This window comes from Cottoperca gobio, chromosome 8 (assembly GCF_900634415.1).
Source record: "Cottoperca gobio chromosome 8, fCotGob3.1, whole genome shotgun sequence".
NCBI classification, from domain to species: Eukaryota; Metazoa; Chordata; class Actinopteri; order Perciformes; family Bovichtidae; genus Cottoperca; species Cottoperca gobio.
Genome location: NC_041362.1, coordinates 12,383,848 through 12,402,711, shown reverse-complemented (window position 1 = coordinate 12,402,711; position 18,864 = coordinate 12,383,848). Strand labels below are relative to the sequence as shown.

The following is an 18,864-nucleotide window of genomic DNA, read 5'->3' as shown; positions in this document are numbered from 1 at the left end:
CATGAAGTGAACAAGTTCACAGCTGCAGACGAGGATGTGAGGAGGTGGAGGTCCTCTGCAGCCGTCTCCGGCCCAAATTTAAATCATGTCCGTGTTTGCATAGTCATCTTACGCAAATTGAGAGTTGTTTTTCTACCTTAAGTGGATTGGAACGGGACGTGTCCATTATACTTTCAAATCAGCACCTATTCCACCTTTTTTAATTATTGCTTCAAATCTTCCTGAAAAAAAACAAACACAGGTATTACTTCCCTGTTCTGTTTGTCAGTGAGTGTGAAATGAACAAGTGTCTGCGTGTTGCCTTTGGTTTGCTACGCTGATCACTCGTCATTCACTCATTCCACAAGTAAGACACACACACACTTCGTTTTATTTTAAATGATCCACCGTCACAATCCTGATGACCTACTTACCACATCCTTTGCTGCTGCCAAATAAGCAGCACAATGACAGCATATGAAGTAGCTTCCACACCAGCTCCTATTTCAAATCATGAAAGAGCCCATCACGAGGCAGCCTCAACCTCTTTACAAATCATGTTGGCGATAAAACCTGATAGCCTGACTGAAGAGGAAGCTGGCGGTAGTGACAAATAACGATGATAAATTCATTCCCCTTTCGCTCGACAGGGACCCGACTGGTGCAGCCAACGTCGGATTACATGTGAAGCGTGCAGGCTGCATTATTTATCAAAACATCATTTAAACAGCATGTGAGACTGATCTTCTCGTCTTTCTTATTGCCAGCTCTGTATGCTGTGTTTGTGTTTGTTTGTTTGTGTGTGTGTGTGTCAATGAGCAAGGAAGGAACGCACATGTCGGCTTCAAATGCATTACAAGGCATGCCAATATATATATATATATATATATATATATATATACACACAAAGCAATGCTTGCACAAGTACAAAAAAGGACAGATTTAAACATTTAAGGGCTTGTGCACAAACATACATATATTCGCCTACACACAAGTGCACAAATTTGCACCAACTCATTTCCTTCTCGGCCTTTAGATTAGATATGTTAACCTCTATAAATAATAAATGGTACAAGCAGTATAGACAATGGCCAAACTTGTAGAAAAAGGGAATATATAGCCGTTTTTTAGTCGCCCATCTCTTGATTCTTGCAGATTTTGACTCGGACAAAACAACGTCCCCTGCTACTGCCAACGTGAATAAATCCGCTAAATGTCACAGATCATTTATCTCATTCGATGTGGTCCATGGCTACAAACACCATCTTGCAATTTGTCATCAATGCTGAGAAAAAAAAAGAAGAAAAGATTGATCTCTTCTTCTATCGAAGCGTATTACTCCTGGTTGTCCAAATGTACCACATAGCAATGCTTTCAAGTCTGCTGTGGGTTATTGTCGAGTCTCTAGTTTGTCATTTAACTTTGGCCTGAAACCCGGAAAAAGTAATAACTTTAAAGTACTAGTGGAAAATTGTTTTTTCATTGCACCTTGTGTATTGGCGTGTGTTATCTGACTCTCCTGTGTGCACCTTCCTGCTCAGTTCTCTTGCAGAGGTCCCATTCTTTCCATGTTAGTTGGGTTTTTCCTTGTCCGCTGTAAGGCCCTATGCTGCACAGATTCTAAAGCTCCTGGAGGCACATTTGTAATTTGTGATATTGGGCAATATAACTATTATTTGACTGATACTTGAAGAGCAGTTTAAATGTGTGAACATTCTTGCACTTTGGGTCACATTTTTTATTTAATATTTGGTCACATTTGTGCACAGTTTGGGGATGTGTGTGTGTGTGTGTCTGTGTCTGTGTGTGTGTGTGTGTGTGTGTGTCTGTGTGTCTGTGTGTGTGTGTGTGTGTGTGTGTGTGTGTGTGTGTGTGTGTGTCTGTCTGTGTGTGTGTGTGTGTGTGTGTGTTTGGAACAAACAAAAAAAGCTTGTACTCATCTAAAAATCCAAATTATGACCAATGACTTATGAACAAGCATGACGCTTCATTGCTTTTTTTGAATTCCCCTGCCTTGGAAGTCTCTGTATTAAGAGGTAGAAGCTTGAGTTATATGTAGTAAGAATATGTAACAAGGCAGCAAACACAGTCACACAGCCTAGGGCAAAGCACTGGGGAAGAGTTTTGTTCCGAAAATACAATAGGAGGTTTAGCTAGTGATCTGAACATAATAACGCGAGCAGGACATGGCAGAGATATGAGCTCATCTGTCTTCTCTCTTTATTTATCTCTCACTGTCTCTTCTCTCTTCATCTTTGTTGTCTCTGAGGTTTGACCTGGATCTACCTCACTTTCCTTTTCCTCCTCACTTCTTACTTCCCCTTGTGATTCAAGTATTGCAGCGTGGGTTGGTTTGCATCGGGCACAATATGCTTTGTTTGGTATTACATTAGTACAGACGCATGTTCTCAGTCCACACTTACACACGTTAAGATCTTTTTGAGCCGTTCAAATCACAACGTTAACAGTAAACTTGGCTCAAGCAATACACACCAGTGCTTTCATAGTGACACACACACACAAAACAACACATTAAGAGCTCATCAGTCTTGAACATGACATATTCTGTAAGTGTGCTATTAGATCAATATGTGTGGTGAAAATGACTCATTTGATCAGCTTTGAGTCTGCTGTTGAGTGAACTTGCCACACTTAGAAATATATTTTTTTAATTGCCTTTGAAAGGTGGAAAAGAGAAGGTTATGGATTGTTGAGGTATTTGAATAATTAGTAGTTGGAACCAAAATATTGCTTGATGCTTGAGAAGTGTGCAATGTGTGCTTCAGGTCACTCAGGTTTCTCAGTCTCTCACTACTTTTGCAGAAGGAGGTTATGTTTTAAGTTTGGTTTTGTCACTTTTCATGAAACTTGGTGGAAGGGTGGGGCGTAGGCCACGTGAGAACCCCGTACGATCTTTGGAGCAGAAACGAATCACGGGGCGGATACAAGTGTTATTTTTCACTTATAGAAACAGCCTTGGCAGAGGTCTGCGCTCTCTTGAGTGCACTTTTCGTTTTGTGTGATTTTATCAAAGCAAATATTTTCTTCTTTTCCAGCAGGTTTACTGTTAACAACCAAGGAGTGCTTTTAAAAAGAATATCCAGATCATGTGTCATCACCAGAAATGTCAAGTGCTCTTTTAATAAGAAACGAAGAGGGAGCTTTGGCTTTGGCTTGAGCCTGCTAATGAGTGTCAAGCTAAATGTTTCAAATGTATGTCCTTTTGTCTTCTCGTAGGCCTTCGATGCATTCATCTACATCTTCTTTGCATTGGAGATGGTGGTAAAGATGGTGGCTCTTGGCATCTTTGGCAGTCGCTGTTACCTGGGTGACACCTGGAACAGGCTGGACTTCTTCATCGTCATGACTGGGTAAGCAGCTACATCTTCTTCTGGTAAAGATTGTATGTCACGCTTACATGTTTCACTCTGGAGGGCTGCAAGGACTTATTTCCCTGCTCTGATTCTAGTAGACTGTCACTATTACTCCAGTCCAGTCTTGACTACTTCTTCTAGGTTATCTAAGCTCTTTATTAAAATGAGAGAGAAGATTAATAAAGCCGTCAAGGGCTGTTAAGTGCAGCAAGATTTTTAGTCACCCCAGACATTTTCACATTTTCTTTTCCGCGAGTCCGTGAAGCGCTGATGATGCAGGATGACAGGTCACCAAAACTGTCTAATGAATGAGTAGCCTGTCACTTCATTTTACAACTTCTGGTTCCTTTGTACTACGTCAGTGTGAACACTAAACGGACCAGAAGGGAAGCAAACTAAAGTTGTGAACAATCGTCAACACTCTTTCTTCTTCCGCACACAGCACAGATCCAGTATTTATCATATAATAATAGTACAAAGAAGAAGAAACCATGTTAATCATTTGAATGATTGATTCATTTGAAAATGAGCCCATGCCCTCAATGATTCCTTGAGATTTGAATAAAGGCTGAATGGAAACATTCTGAATCTTGCACTTAGCACATACATCGGTTTGGCTTATTTGACGCCATTGTTCTGCACTTAAAATGATTTTTTCTAAGCTAATGTGCAAGATTGAGTTTGTATCCTCGTGGTTGTTTGCACTTCTTGTAAGTGACTTTGGACAAAAGCGTCAGCTAACTGTAATGTAATGAATCTTACCTAAATTATATTTTTGCACTATGCAACTCTATGTTTTGCTAAATTGTAACCCGTTTTAAAACCTAATTATAAACCTATGTGGCATTCATGCCAAGGTACAACAACATTTCAACCGTATAAAAGCAATCTCATGCAACATATTCTTGTCAAAGAAAGCCTTAGAGACAGAAGACTCATTGTACATGCAACATTGTGACAGTAGACAGTTTATGTGTGAGGTGTCCTCTGAGAATGAAACCATAAGGCAACAACCTCTGGTACCCTGCCACAGACAGCACATTATAACCGAAGACTTGGCACGCTGCAGTGTGATACAATATAGCGTATTCACTCGGGTAAACATGAGAACATGCTGTCATTTTTAGAATCCTTCCACATTAATTAACACTAGAATATTGCTTAAAACTTGAATCCGGGGAGTAGCTGGCACAAGTTAAAATGGTTTACAAGGCAGATGGGAAGGAGGAAAGAAATGAAGGAATGAAAGACGGAAACTGGGAATTCAAAATTGAGTTTGGGAGAGAGAAAGATCCATAACACCTGCCCACAGGAACATACCAATCCATCGTCATATATTTTGTACGTTATTGCATAAGTTTGGCTTGCTCTTACAAAGTGTCCTTTCCACACTGGCTGTGTGTTTACCGCAGGACACACATACACACGCTCTAGATGGATGCATGTGCACAAAACAAAAGCAAACACACCTGCTCAAACACCTGCTCTGAACCAAGTGAAATGAGAGGCTCAGACATGGCCGGTAAAGCAAGTCCGTGTGTGTGTGTGTGTGTGTGTGTGTGTGTGTGTGTGTGTGTGTGTGTGTGTGTGTGTGTGTGTGTGTGTGTGTGTGTGTGTGTGTGTGTGTGTGTGTGTGTGTGTGTGTGTGTGTGTGTGTGTGTGTGTGTGTGTGTGTGTGTGTGTGTGTGTGTGTGAATGAGAGATGGATAGGGAGAATGGCTGGTATAATAGCACACAAAGAAAGGTAAAGCAACAGACTCACCAGGGCAGGTGGAGGCACATTCATCTTCATTTGAGCTGAATCACTTTATCCCCAGTGGAGGCTCATTGTGTGTGCGTGTGTGTGTGTGTGTGTGCGTGTGTGTGTGTGTGTGTGCGTGCGTGTGCGTGCGTGTGTGCGTGTGCGGCACAGAGATTACAGTCTGTCATCCTATGCCTTTTGAGTTTGTTTAATCTGTGTATGTGCACGTCTGTGTTTGTGTACATGCATTTGTGCGAACGCCTCCGTCTTCGTTTCCCTCTTGGCAGCACCCATTAGATTAGCGTCTAGGCTAATTGCAGAGGGCATTGCCAAACTTGCCAGGCCAAATCACAGCCGACAGTCTGCTATGAGCTCCATGTCTGTTACCCACGGGCACCACCTCGCTCTCTCGTCCTCCCTGCCTCTCTTTCTTTGCTTTTACACATGCTTGGATGAACATATTCCCTTTTCATGTCCCCTACAGACCCCCTACAGACCAGGCTTTCATCCAGACATGCTCTAAAGGGGGGGGTGTGCTTTTGCTCCATAACCCTGCCACACACAGTCGGTTTTATTTTATATACTGCATGTTTTTTAACCCTATTACACCGCACTGAGACTTATTTTCCTAGCCTGTCTGGTATAATGTAAATATCTCAGCATGTCCCTGTGCGCGTGTCCACCGAGATTCTTGATCCTTCCATATTTATTCTAATGTATGCTTCAGATAGGTTGAAAAATATTTAGCAAGTCAAAGAATCAATCAAATACTTCCTCAAACTGAGCAGGACTGACTGATGTTTGAAGCATATTAAGGAGCTGTATCTTGATTTAACCTGGTGGACACACACCTTTTGAGATATATCCAAAGAAACGACAACCTGATTACATTTTGTGGATCTGCCCTTCTAGCTCTTAGTAGCTCGGCTGTAATGCAATATTAAACAGGAACAAACATGTCGGCACTGCAGCTGTAGTTCTCGATGTTCATTACTTTCCTCGTACGTCCTCACAGATATTTCTTTAAGTTGTCAAAAGCAAGAATGTTGTTTTTTATGTGAATGATGCAGCAAAAATACATTTTTGACACAGAGCTTCAACTTTGATGAGGGCATGTTGTTCATTTGATAGTTAAATCACATTTTAAAATTCAACATCATTTTTTTACTTTCTTTTTCTCTTATATTAAATGTCTTCTCATAAGGTCTACCGGGGTTTCCCCTGAAGCTCTGCATTTTATATCGATATAACCATGCGCACGCACACACACACACACACACACACACACACACACACACACACACACAAACACTACTTACATGAAAGCATGAATGAGATGAAGGTGTCACAGGCAAAAAAATGATTGTGAAAAATAGAGAACAATCATAAAAAGGACGCTTCCGGCAGTCCACTAATTACCCTCCCAAACACAGCGGCCTGATTGATGTGTACAGGAAGAGACACTTCTATAGAGAGCACACACATACACGCTCATGCATACACAAAGTGTACGTGCACACACACAAAGACACACACACACACACACGTGCAGGCACATATGTGATCTTCTGTTGTCTCTTTCACTTTGTTTGTTGCTCTGACTTCTGTCTTCCAGATGCAATTGGATCACTAACAAAACAATAATTGTGCTCACCCATGCAATTGTTTATGGTTTTTTTGGGTGCAATTTATCAAATAGTTTATTGCTCACCCCGTAATTTAAGCAAGTGACATTTGAAAAAGTCTTTTTTTTAACCCTTGAGCTCATCAAAGAGAGGACATGTATGTTTCAATTGTTTCAAAACTCCCTATTGACATTTTAGCCTTCTGTCTCTCAGCAGCCCACATCAAGTCATTAGAGCTCCTACAGATACTATACACTGTTTTAATAAGACCTCTACTGTATGCCCAGCCGGAAAGGCCTTGCCCCAAAACAACTGCGACGCTCTTCTCTCTGCTGTGACTTTTTCATCAAGCTACTGTGTGGAATGTCTGTACTTTTGACTACACCAGCAGGGGCGCCTAGTTAGTTAAAAGTGGGGGAGTAAGATTAGTGACAGGCCAGGAGAGGTATGGCAGGACAATTTCATTTAATTAACAGTGCAATTTACTGCCATACACAGCCTTCAATCATGACCGATACAGCGCAGCTCTAATAATAATAATAATAATAATACATTTTATTTGTAAAGCGCCTTTCCAAGCTAAAAGCAATCTCAAGGCGCAAAGCTCTCACTCTAAAGCTTAGATTATATAGCATTATATTACAGTGTTTCCTACAGAACTTTGTGATACTGTGGTGGCTGCTCTGGGGGCGTCCTCCCCTGGAAACAAATGTACATTTTAAAGTTAAATGCATCAATTTGGTGCATTTTGGGATTATAGATCCATGGAGACCTTTGTGCTTAATCATAAACACATTGGTTGCATAGATATGAATGGTGATGACAAGGCAATAGAGTCAAACCCACAAAGCATGATAAACGAGACGGGGTCCGTGTTTCTAGACGGGTCGGGTCAGTTGGCTATATCACCGCAGACCCCTGACTCACAGTGCCGGATGTCCCGACCTGATTCTCTGAAAATTGTCCAGAGTTCATATGAGAACTGACTCAAATGTTTAAAAATGGCAAAGTTGTATGATCCAAAAGTAGGGATCCAAAAACACAAGTTTGCTCCCCCAAGTGTGATAGTAGAGGTGCAGCTGCTCCACCTGCTCCATTGCTGTTCGCCTGTTGTGGGAAAATTGGTCTTCGACTGCTTCTACAACGTCGTTTGTAAAATACATTCTTTCAAGTGTGGGGGCTCGTTAATTTTACACTAGAACAAAAGCATTAGACTGTTGCCACAGGTCCAAGAGGAGGTATCGTTTTAATAAAAGTGATTCAGCTCCCTCACATGCCTCTGCAAATGTATGTGAGATATTTCACTTATATATGAATAAATTGTGAGTCGTTAGAAAAGCTGTCTGTCAGCTGTACTGCAGCTCTAACCCCTTGTTACAACTAGTAATCCTACTCAAGTGTGAGCTGGGGTGTTACTCTGCTGGTGACTCTGCGCTGTGGTGAAGGGCAAATGGAAAGAACTTCCCTGTGGGATTAATAAAGTATCACATTATTGTAAACGCATGGTTCATAACTCTAAGTGAGAGACAATGAGCTTGACTTGTTTTGTCAGCGGACGTGCATTGGGTGTTGCTGTTGGTATCACGCTGTCCAAACTCTGCTGTAGCCCTGGGCTCATCCACTCTGCCGACAGACACGCTTGAAAACTATTACACAATGTACATTTGCACGAAATGCACACGGTGTCATGTTAGCTCACATTTAAAACACATACTGTAGAACAAATTCACTCACTTGAACTATCGCTATGTTGATGATAACAGTCATGTAATAAAAGTGTGCTACATTTAAACACACACACACACACACACACACACACACACACAGACACACACACACATGGCAAAACCGTGGCCATTCTCCTGTGAAAGTGGTTTGGGTTTGAGGGCACAAACAGCTTAGCCATGCTGTGGAAATGACTTGCTAACAGATGCCAGGCTTTGACTGAGCCACAACATCCTGCAGGCAACACTTAGAATAGAACGAATCCCTCTTTTCCCGCTCTCTTTCTCTTCCTCACCTCCCTTTCATGTTATTTCCCCCTTTTGATGCTTTGTCACTTTATCCCCCCACCACTTTCTCTTGAGTGTTGCAACGCTCTTTGCGGTACACACATTTCCCATACTGTTGAAGCTCAAACAGCTCCGGGAGGGGACAGGTGAGACTAGATCAAAGAATGACCATTGATGTTAAATCATGAGAAGAGGTCTCTCTGGTCCAGCTGGTAATCAGTTTTTGTCATATTGTGAACCAGTGGCTCACCCGGGCAAATACAGAAAGGTTAAATGATGTTCTCTTTCTCTGGGGTAGAGGAGGGAGAGAGAGAAGCGAGAGAGAGAGAGAGAGAGAGATAGAGAGAGAAGAGAGAGCGAGAAGAAGAGAGATCGAGCTATCGAGTATAGACAGATCGATCTCTATCGACGAGCTATCTCTCTCTCTCTCTCTTTCCCTCTAGCTCTCTCTCTCTCTCCTCTCTCTCTCCCTCTCTCTCTCTCTCTCTCTCTCTCTCTCTCTCTCTCTCTCTCTCTCTCTCTCTCTCTCTCTCTCTCTCTCTCTCCAGGATGGTAGAGTACTCACTGGACCTGCAGAACATCAACCTGTCGGCCATTCGGACAGTGCGGGTCCTTCGGCCCCTCAAAGCCATCAACAGAGTGCCGAGTGAGAGCATTTTGAAGTTTTTGCGTGTGAATTTGCACTAGGCGATATATTTTCTGTGTGTTTATGCTTGTAGATTCTCTTCCTGTGTGTCTGTCAGTCCATATAAAGCAAAAACGCATCTGCATGGAAATTCATGTATATGTATTACATTTTTTGTGCACCCGCATGCCACCTGTTCCCCACGGGGATCATTAAACATTCATTTTATGCTTAATCACACGGCCCGCTCGGGCCCTGAGTCACAGCTTTATCAGATTTACAAACCATCCATTAATGCCGCTCCACTGCACAGTCCGTGACCATAACCCTGTTCCTCACATCTAAAACTCAGTTCTTAGTCAAACTTTTTAACTCCTATTGATTTCTCTGTCTTGCTGCACTAATAGGCAGCTCTTAATCATTTTAAGCACCAATTATCCTCCGCAAGATAGGTTCAGGCTGGTCTCTTCACTTAGTTCCGATACTTTAGCAGTGAGCAAAGCATTAGCAACTAATGCTAATTGTGGGTAATGAAGTTTTAGATAAGTATAAATCTATTTTTCTTTTTTTTAAATCAATTTTCTGATGCATACTTCAGATCTGATCTGATAAGGACCTCTTGGCTAAACAAAGCAACCTGAAACTTTCCCTCCATATCTTAAAGTCACTGAGAGAGACCGTCTCTTGCAAATGATCATGACATAAGTCCACAGCAGATGGAGCTAATTGCATGAAAGCCTAATTCAGTGTCCTTGGGGACATACACTGTAGGAAAGAGAAACTTTTTTAGTGACTGTGATGAGAAAGTTTTACATGAGACGGAGAGTGCTGAGCAGTGGATATATTTGAGTCTGCTTGTGAGATGCTCTCTGGTCAAACAAGAGAAGACTGCAGGTGTGGACTGTTACAACACTCCTGTCCACAGGCTTAGCTTCCTTTATGTTTTTTCCACAACCCAACATCTAAAAGCATCAACCATTTATTTTACCTTCTCAGCTTACTCTCAGCTTTCCTCCATCTAAAACAAATTCGTATTGATTTTTGCTCCCCACGTAAGTCTCCAATCACGGGAGATTCTTCGCATTTAGTGTAATTATCAGAAAAAGCAGCCTGTCTTCAGTGCCGGAATTGATTTAAATTTTTCACAAATTCCAAAAGACAAGTTATCTTTTATATGGAGCCATTAACAAGGAAATTATTCAGCCCAATATGTTAGACAGCCACAACAGCAGCACTCAGAAAATATGGATGTTAACTGCATTACGCTTCAGGTGGTATTAGAAGATATTGTGTGCAGTAGAGGGGGCACAGTGTTTCAGGGCTTCAAGTGCACAGATTGTAAATCTGCTTTTCTGCAAATCAGTATGCATCATATCATGAATCTCCAGATACGTGGGTTTATTAGCATATGCGTAGTTGATTGCGCATATGCATATATATATATATATATATATATATATATATATATATGTATATATATATATATATATATATGTATATATATATATATGTATATATATATATATATATATATATATATATATATATATGTGTTTGCACAAGCCTACTCATGCTTTCTGTTGTTCATATTTGTTCATACTGTAGTTGTCTGCGTGTGTATTATATACCATTATTGTTTACGTTGTGTTCAGTAAGCGGGAGTGTGTTGTAGCCTGATTTCCTCCTCTATCAGTGACCCCATTAGGGGTTAGGAAGCATGGGGATAAAGCTATTTGTTCCTTGTGTTGTTGTATTGTTACTTTGCCCACAGATATACAGGGAGCATGAACACATCCTGACCCCTCACACACCTCAATTTGTATCCCTTCAGCAAAATGATAGATAATAGTCCTGCGGTGTGTGTGTGTGTGTGTGTGTGTGTGTGTGTGTGTGTGTGTGTGTGTGTGTGTGTGTGTGTGTGTGTGTGTGTGTGTGTGTGTGTGTGTGCTGTTGTGTTAGACGTATTTGTTGGTGAAAATGGTGGACGGAGTGCCAGACAGAATAGCAGTGGGGAAGACGAACTCTATATAAACTAGTGTTAGGAGGTTTTGGTTTTGTTAGTAGCACAGGCAGATAGCTGTAAATGTGTTTCCATTGTGGCACAAGGGGAGGAATCCATCTTTATCTGGGAACAGCAGGAGCTGGCAAACTGGTACAATCACCAGGAGGGCCGAGAGAGCGAGGCAGGTAGTGATGGAGCGAGAGAATGAGGGAAAACGGAGGCAAAGCATAAAAAGCTGAGAACATTGATTTGTGTGATACCATACTGTTTCTTTCCTCTCTGGTTACATTGTATGCTTTCCTCTCTTTTAATATTTGTGTTTGGTTTCCATGTACCTTTTTGTCTTTCTTTGTGTTCTTCCTTTCCTCTTCCTGCTCTCTTTCTTATTTTGGCACTCCTTATTTTTCGGCACACCCTCGGGCTTTGTCTCATTCTTGTTTTCCCCCTCCCTCCAACTCTCCCTATCTCTCTTCACCCAATTAGGCCTAATGGAACAGTGGCCTAATGACAAGGACCCTGGGGAACAAACACATTTAGACTTGCCTACAGCCGCCACCAGAGAGACATACGCACCAGAGACGAATACGCACCAGAGACACATACGCACCAGAGACACATACGCACCAGAGAGACATATACACCAGAGAGACATACGCACCAGAGACACATACGCACCAGAGAGACATAAACACCAGAGACGAATACGCACCAGAGACACATACGCACCAGAGACGAATACGCACCAGAGACACATACGCACCAGAGACACATACGCACCAGAGAGACATATACACCAGAGAGACATACGCACCAGAGAGACATACGCACCAGAGACACATACGCACCAGAGACACATACGCACCAGAGACACATACGCACCAGAGAGACATAAACACCAGAGACACATACGCACCAGAGACGAATACGCACCAGAGAGACATACGCACCAGAGAGACATACGCACCAGAGACGAATACGCACCAGAGACACATACGCACCAGAGACACATACGCACCAGAGACGAATACGCACCAGAGACACATACGCACCAGAGACACATACGCACCAGAGAGACATACGCACCAGAGACGAATACGCACCAGAGACACATACGCACCAGAGACACATACGCACCAGAGAGACATACGCACCAGAGAGACATACGCACCAGAGACACATACGCACCAGAGACACATACGCACCAGAGACACATACGCACCAGAGACACATACGCACCAGAGAGACATACGCACCAGAGACACATACGCACCAGAGAGACATACGCACCAGAGACACATACGCACCAGAGACACATACGCACCAGAGAGACATACGCACCAGAGACACATACGCACCAGAGACACATACGCACCAGAGAGACATACGCACCAGAGACACATACGCAACCAGAGACACATACGCACCAGAGAGACATACGCACCAGAGAGACATACGCACCAGAGAGACATACGCACCAGAGACACATACACACCAGAGACACATACGCACCAGAGAGACATACGCACCAGAGAGACATACGCACCAGAGACACATACGCACCAGAGACACATACGCACCAGAGACACATACGCACCAGAGACACATACGCACCAGAGAGACATACGCACCAGAGACACATACGCACCAGAGACACATACGCACCAGAGAGACATACGCACCAGAGAGACATACGCACCAGAGACACATACGCACCAGAGACACATACGCACCAGAGACACATACGCACCAGAGACACTACAGAGACATACGCACCAGAGAGACATACGCACCAGAGACACATACGCACCAGAGAGACATACGTACCAGAGAACATACGCACCAGAGACACATACGCACCAGACACACATACACGCCAGAGAGACATACGTGCCAGAGACACATATACGCACCATAGACAAATTAGCCACAGGAGGACAATGCCTAAAAAAATGTGTTTCTTTGCTTTATTACTTTCCAATCCAAAATTGACATATGAATGTCAAATCAATGTGTCATTCACCATGTTTCTTTACAGAGAGCATGTCAGGATTGAACTTCACCTTAATAAAACACATTAATACAAAAGCTGGCTAAAGGTGCATGTTGCGCTTAGACCACTCTTTACTTTGACTGAAAATATTTTATGAAAAACATGTATTCAAAATCGATTAATTCTACACATTTAGATACACACTGTATGTTGTCTTGATAAATTAACTTCTAAACGTGAGCACACACATTTTAAATGGGCACACAATCACTAAACTAGAAGTAAGTACAAATCAAAAGGGAGAAATAGAATTGAGCAGTAAGGGAATGGAGGGAACTTTATTTTACATCTAGTGTTTGTGTTTACAGGGTTTTGTGTTTGTGTGTATTGCATGAACTTTAGGTATTTGCAGTCTTGTAAATATTGTTTTCATGTGTTTACATCATCATCAGCGCTCTCTCTCTCTCTCTCTCTCTCTCTCTCTCTCTCTCTCTCTCTCTCTCTCTCTCTCTTCCTCTCCGTTTGCCTCTCTCACTCTCTCTCTCAGCTTCTCACCTGTCATTCAGTCAGTTGGCAGTTTATTGCACTGTTATGTTTATGACACATTAACCTACTGTCGAGTTGTTATTCACGAATCCCAGTATGGCACTGAAACACCACCAGACACATCAGACAATTAGAGACATACACACATATAGTCACACTAATAGTAACACTAGAACACACACACCTCTGTCAGGTGTCAGTGGGTTTCACCTCTCTCTCTCTTCTTACACCAATCAGCTGTCATATATCTCAATATGTCATCACTGCAGGACGGGCCTATCCACAGGGGATGAGGTCATCATCTTTTGACAGGGGACACGCTTGAATTTTTGCAATTAGGGTTCATCTAATCATGAATGAGACCTCCTGTTGCCTCATTACCGTTGTTTTCTTCATGGGGTGGACTGCAGTATTACACTGTATGTGCTTTCAAGTCAGTTTGCTGTCATTAGAAGAATTTGAACGGCTGTTGTGGGTGTCTCACACAAATTACATTCAATTACTAAATTCTAACAAATATGTTTAAAGGAAATCTAATGCCACCCTGATAACACTTTTTATCTGCATAATGAGGAAACATTTTCAATAATCGTATCTGGAAAGGCTCAAAATATTAGCTGGCATTTCATTTATTTTTCTTGAAATCCGCTCCTAAAACATGATTGATGTCTTTTATGGTTATTTTTCAATATTTAATCAAAAACAGGATTTTTTTCCCCATAACCCGAAACCTATAGTTTAAGTAGAATAAACTTTACCAAATGTTGGATTCAGGATGTGAACCCACATTTATCAATATCCTGCTTTTGGTCCATCCACCCCGACCACCTCCCTATGACCTTTGTGTGCTATAATAATAAAGCGGTACCTTTTGGCGAAACAATTTACTATATAATCATTTATGCTTTTAATGTAGTACTTTAGTAGTATGCCGTTTAATGTGAATAGAGCTACAGGGGGATCCTTCATACCCAAGAGAAGTTGTACAACAAAGCAATCTATATGCAAATGTTCTTATCAATGGTGTAAACCTGTGATAATCTATTACTGATCGATTGACCTGCTGAAACACACAGGTATGCGTATCCTGGTGAACCTGCTGCTGGACACTCTACCCATGCTCGGCAACGTGCTGCTGCTCTGCTTTTTCGTCTTCTTCATCTTCGGCATCATCGGCGTGCAGCTGTGGGCGGGGCTACTGAGGAACCGCTGTTACCTGGAGGAGAACTTCACCCTGTGAGTGAAACACTGTAGATCAGTACATGTGTGTGCGTTTTGTGCCAATGTCTTTGTGTCGTAAAATTAAGTTTGTGAGCCACAAATCTCGCCTGTATACTCCTCATTCTTATCCCTTTGTCATATTAGTGGAATTGGAAAAAACTAATTACAGTAATAAATCTATTAAAAAATGTACAATCTGTGCAGTTTACACAATCTTCTAATAGTTTCCCCTTGTACATGGATGTCATACAAAGTTATACATACATTAGCGTAACTGTCTTCCAGCATTTCTACCTCCATCTCTCTCAAGCTTCAAAGCAACAGTACAGTTTTTCCCATTTTGTAACTAAGAACATGATTAGATTCCAGCTGCACACCTCCATATTCATGACCCAACATGACAGCATCTCCTACTGTGTCCGTGTGTGAGTGACATTCACAAGTATTCAGGAGTGTTTGATTTCATGACATTCTCTCAGTTTCCTTTTTTTATGCTGGGATCAGCTGGCTAGAAAAGCAAATGTCCCTAATGTGTGTGTGTGTGTGTGTGTGTGTTCTAATATGTACAGTATATAAGTAATCTGTGTCTCCTGTTATGCTGACACAGTGAATACTAACGAGAAATCTTATATCCAGAGGAAAGGGGACACGTGCCCGCCAGCTGGCACAGTCCTGCCTGCTTTGTAACCTTAAACTTGAGAGGCGACATTAACCGGGACAACCTCTGCAGTAATTACTTCACAAAGCTACTTTAACCAATGATTTCTACTTTCATCTTTACTGGGATAAAGGGTGATATAGTTAACTCTACTTTGACTTTCCTACATGGGATAAAAGCAAAAACACCGATTTATTATCAGGAGAATCAGTAGATAACTACTACGTTTTAATCCAGTTTTAGATCAATTTCCTTCCAGTAGCCTGTTCAGCTGATTTTCGTCAGCTGATTATGTATTATCGTTGCATGTTATTTTAAAGCAGTTCACTAACATATTATTCAGGTTTGTCAGGGTGCTTGAGTACCTAATTAGGAGGTCGTAGTGAGTTAGCAATTGAGAGCTATTATGCTAAGTAAAGGGCTAACGTTAGCGCTCTGAGGGGTTGTATTAGAGTGGGCTGAGTGTCGCACTCAAGTGCATCATTCACTTTGCCATTTTACACCCTCACTCTTTTGATCTCTACCTTTCTCTTTTCATGCCTTATTCCACCTTCTTGCCTCTTTTTTTTCTTTTCTTTACCAACTCTCTGCCTTTTTTTACCCTATTTCAGTATCTTTAACTTTACGTGGCCCCTTTCCACTACCTCTATTTCTTATTTTTGCAAGTTGTAAGAAATGCATACAGGGCGACTATTTGTGGAGACAGACTCACACCTCTAAGCTGTCACATTTCAGAACATATCTTACCCTAGTGGCCATAGGGAATAGGCCAATGGTGCTTCAAATGTCATTTTTTTCAGATAAATAGACTACAATAGTGACTTTCCACATTACTGGACAAACACTTTACAATTTGCCTGTATTCACCTATACACACACACACACACACACACATTAATACATCAATGGTGGCGGAGCTGCTATGCAAGGCGCTGCCCTGCCCATCGGAAACAACTTGGGGATCAGTTTCTTGCTCAAGGACACTTAGACACTTAGATATACTCACCCATTGTAAAGTGGAGTATGTCCTACTCCCACTTACACCTTACCATATATTTTTTTATATATATATATATATATATATATATATATATATATATATATATATATATATATATATATAAACTGTCTCTTTTCTTCACTACTGTGTAGCCTTGATCCTTCCCTCCGTCTCACTCTCCATTGGCAGGTGTTTTCTCAGTGTGATGCCAGGTTATACTGTGCCATGCTGAGCAATGCCAAGTCACCGGCAGGGGGGCAACAGCCTTCATTCATGCTCCACTGCTCTGACAGGGCCCCTCTTTCTCTCTGTCTTTTTCTTTCTTTATTTTCTCTGTCTCTCTGTCTCTAAGGGACTCTGTATCCCTTCCAACACTTTAGAACCATTAGTAAATCATCAATTTGAATGCCACTGACAACCTTTCTCATGTGTTGTTTCCTCCATTGGATTGCATAAACTCTACTGTGCTGTAAATCAGTGTAAGCTCAGTGCGTCTCAGTGCATACCTGCAAACTTTGTCAGTCAAGCCATGGTTTCTAAGCCACTCTCAATGGGAAGTGGTATCCCCTGACAAGGCCACTGTTATCGATCTTGGAATTAGTGTGCATGCATGTGTGTCATGTGTGTATGTGTGTGGTTTGCAAATGAGTTAAAAGGAGAAAATCTCCTCCTATGTATGTCAGCAGTATCTAACCTGCTATTGACTGGGGGAAACGGAGAAGGATCGAGAAAATTGGAGAGAATAGGAATGGGGGAGATTATTGGGACTGATTGAAAGACAGGTGGGGAGTAGGGTCAATCAGAAAGAGGGAGAGGAAGAAAGAGAGAAACAAACAGGACACACACTATAAAAAAAAAAGAGAACACAAAAAACAGGTGTTAAATACACTGTAATCTAAGGTTACACTCTATGCATATGTATGCATGAGCGTGAGGTGTATGTGAACAGAGTGATCAGAGCAAGCAGCAGGGTGGAAGCAACTGTGTTTTGTGCAGGTGTGGGCATTAATACGATGTGTCTCTCCCTGTGCAGGAAAAACAGAACATAAAGGAGGAGACTGATATGTACAGAGAAACAGGGATAAAATGAGAGAAAAAGTCAATAGAGAGACAGCAATGAGAGGTCTGAAGTGACAGAGTGACAAAGACAGTGCAATGAGTAAATACCGTAGGTCGCGTGACCCTGAATGTGTGTGTTCAGTAATGGGCCCGCTGATGGAGAGGGTCTATTTTTGTCCACCCCGGGCCCAGACCTTGGTATGAGCATCCACACACCTGCGGTCATTTACTCCACAGTCATGTCAGATCGTAACACACACACACACACACACAAACACACACACACCTAATAGGCCTCGCTGATAGACTCAGCAGTGTTTGTTTTCCATTCTCCAAAACCCTTATCATTGTTTCCCTAAATGTTTCATTGATTTCATGTCATTATTTGTTCTTTAAATCATTTCAGTAGCAGTTTTCAATTGCTTTGCATTCTTTCCTTTGCACTTCAAATATATTGCTTTGGATTAACATATTGTTTTCACGGAGGCAAGAGTGCTTTTTAGTGCCTTGCTTTTTTCTTCTTCTGCTTATCGGTATTTGTAATGAAACGTCACCTCATCAGCACATAACTGTAGCAATGGCAGCCAAAATAAATCCACAGAGGAAGATAAGCCTGGGTTTTTCCAGGTGTACGTGAAGTGAAAGACTGACTCTTTGGTATGCTTCCATTAAAACTGAGAGGTTGGGAGACATCTCAGGAAATGATGAGATGCTTCAGATGGCGGCAATCAGTTAGATTCAGAACATTTAGAGATGTGTGTCATTAAGTTTGGCAGGAATCAGACAATCACTCATTCACTCACTCACGAGGGGCTCTTACACGGAGTGAACAAGTTAGTTGACGATGTCTGTTTGTGTGTAATAAGCGTCAATGCATGGGAGTGTAATCTGTTTTTCTGCTGATTTCATGCTAGTGCACACACACACACACACACACACACACACACACACACACACACACACACACACACAGAATCTCACATACAGTTTCCACATGACTTGGTTTACATGAATAAACATTTACCATTTTCA

The 18,864-nt window shown here is 41.9% G+C and overlaps 1 protein-coding gene across 1 annotated transcript in view; it reads left to right on the top strand.

The window, feature by feature from the left end:
• Positions 1-18,864, top strand: part of cacna1ia (calcium voltage-gated channel subunit alpha1 Ia) — a 145,707-nt gene that overhangs the window by 74,132 nt on the left and 52,711 nt on the right. The window contains exons 4-6 of the mRNA XM_029436969.1: positions 3,217-3,350; positions 9,280-9,377; positions 14,971-15,130. Of these exons, the coding sequence (XP_029292829.1) occupies positions 3,217-3,350; positions 9,280-9,377; positions 14,971-15,130 (392 nt within the window). The remainder of the gene's footprint in view (positions 1-3,216; positions 3,351-9,279; positions 9,378-14,970; positions 15,131-18,864) is intronic.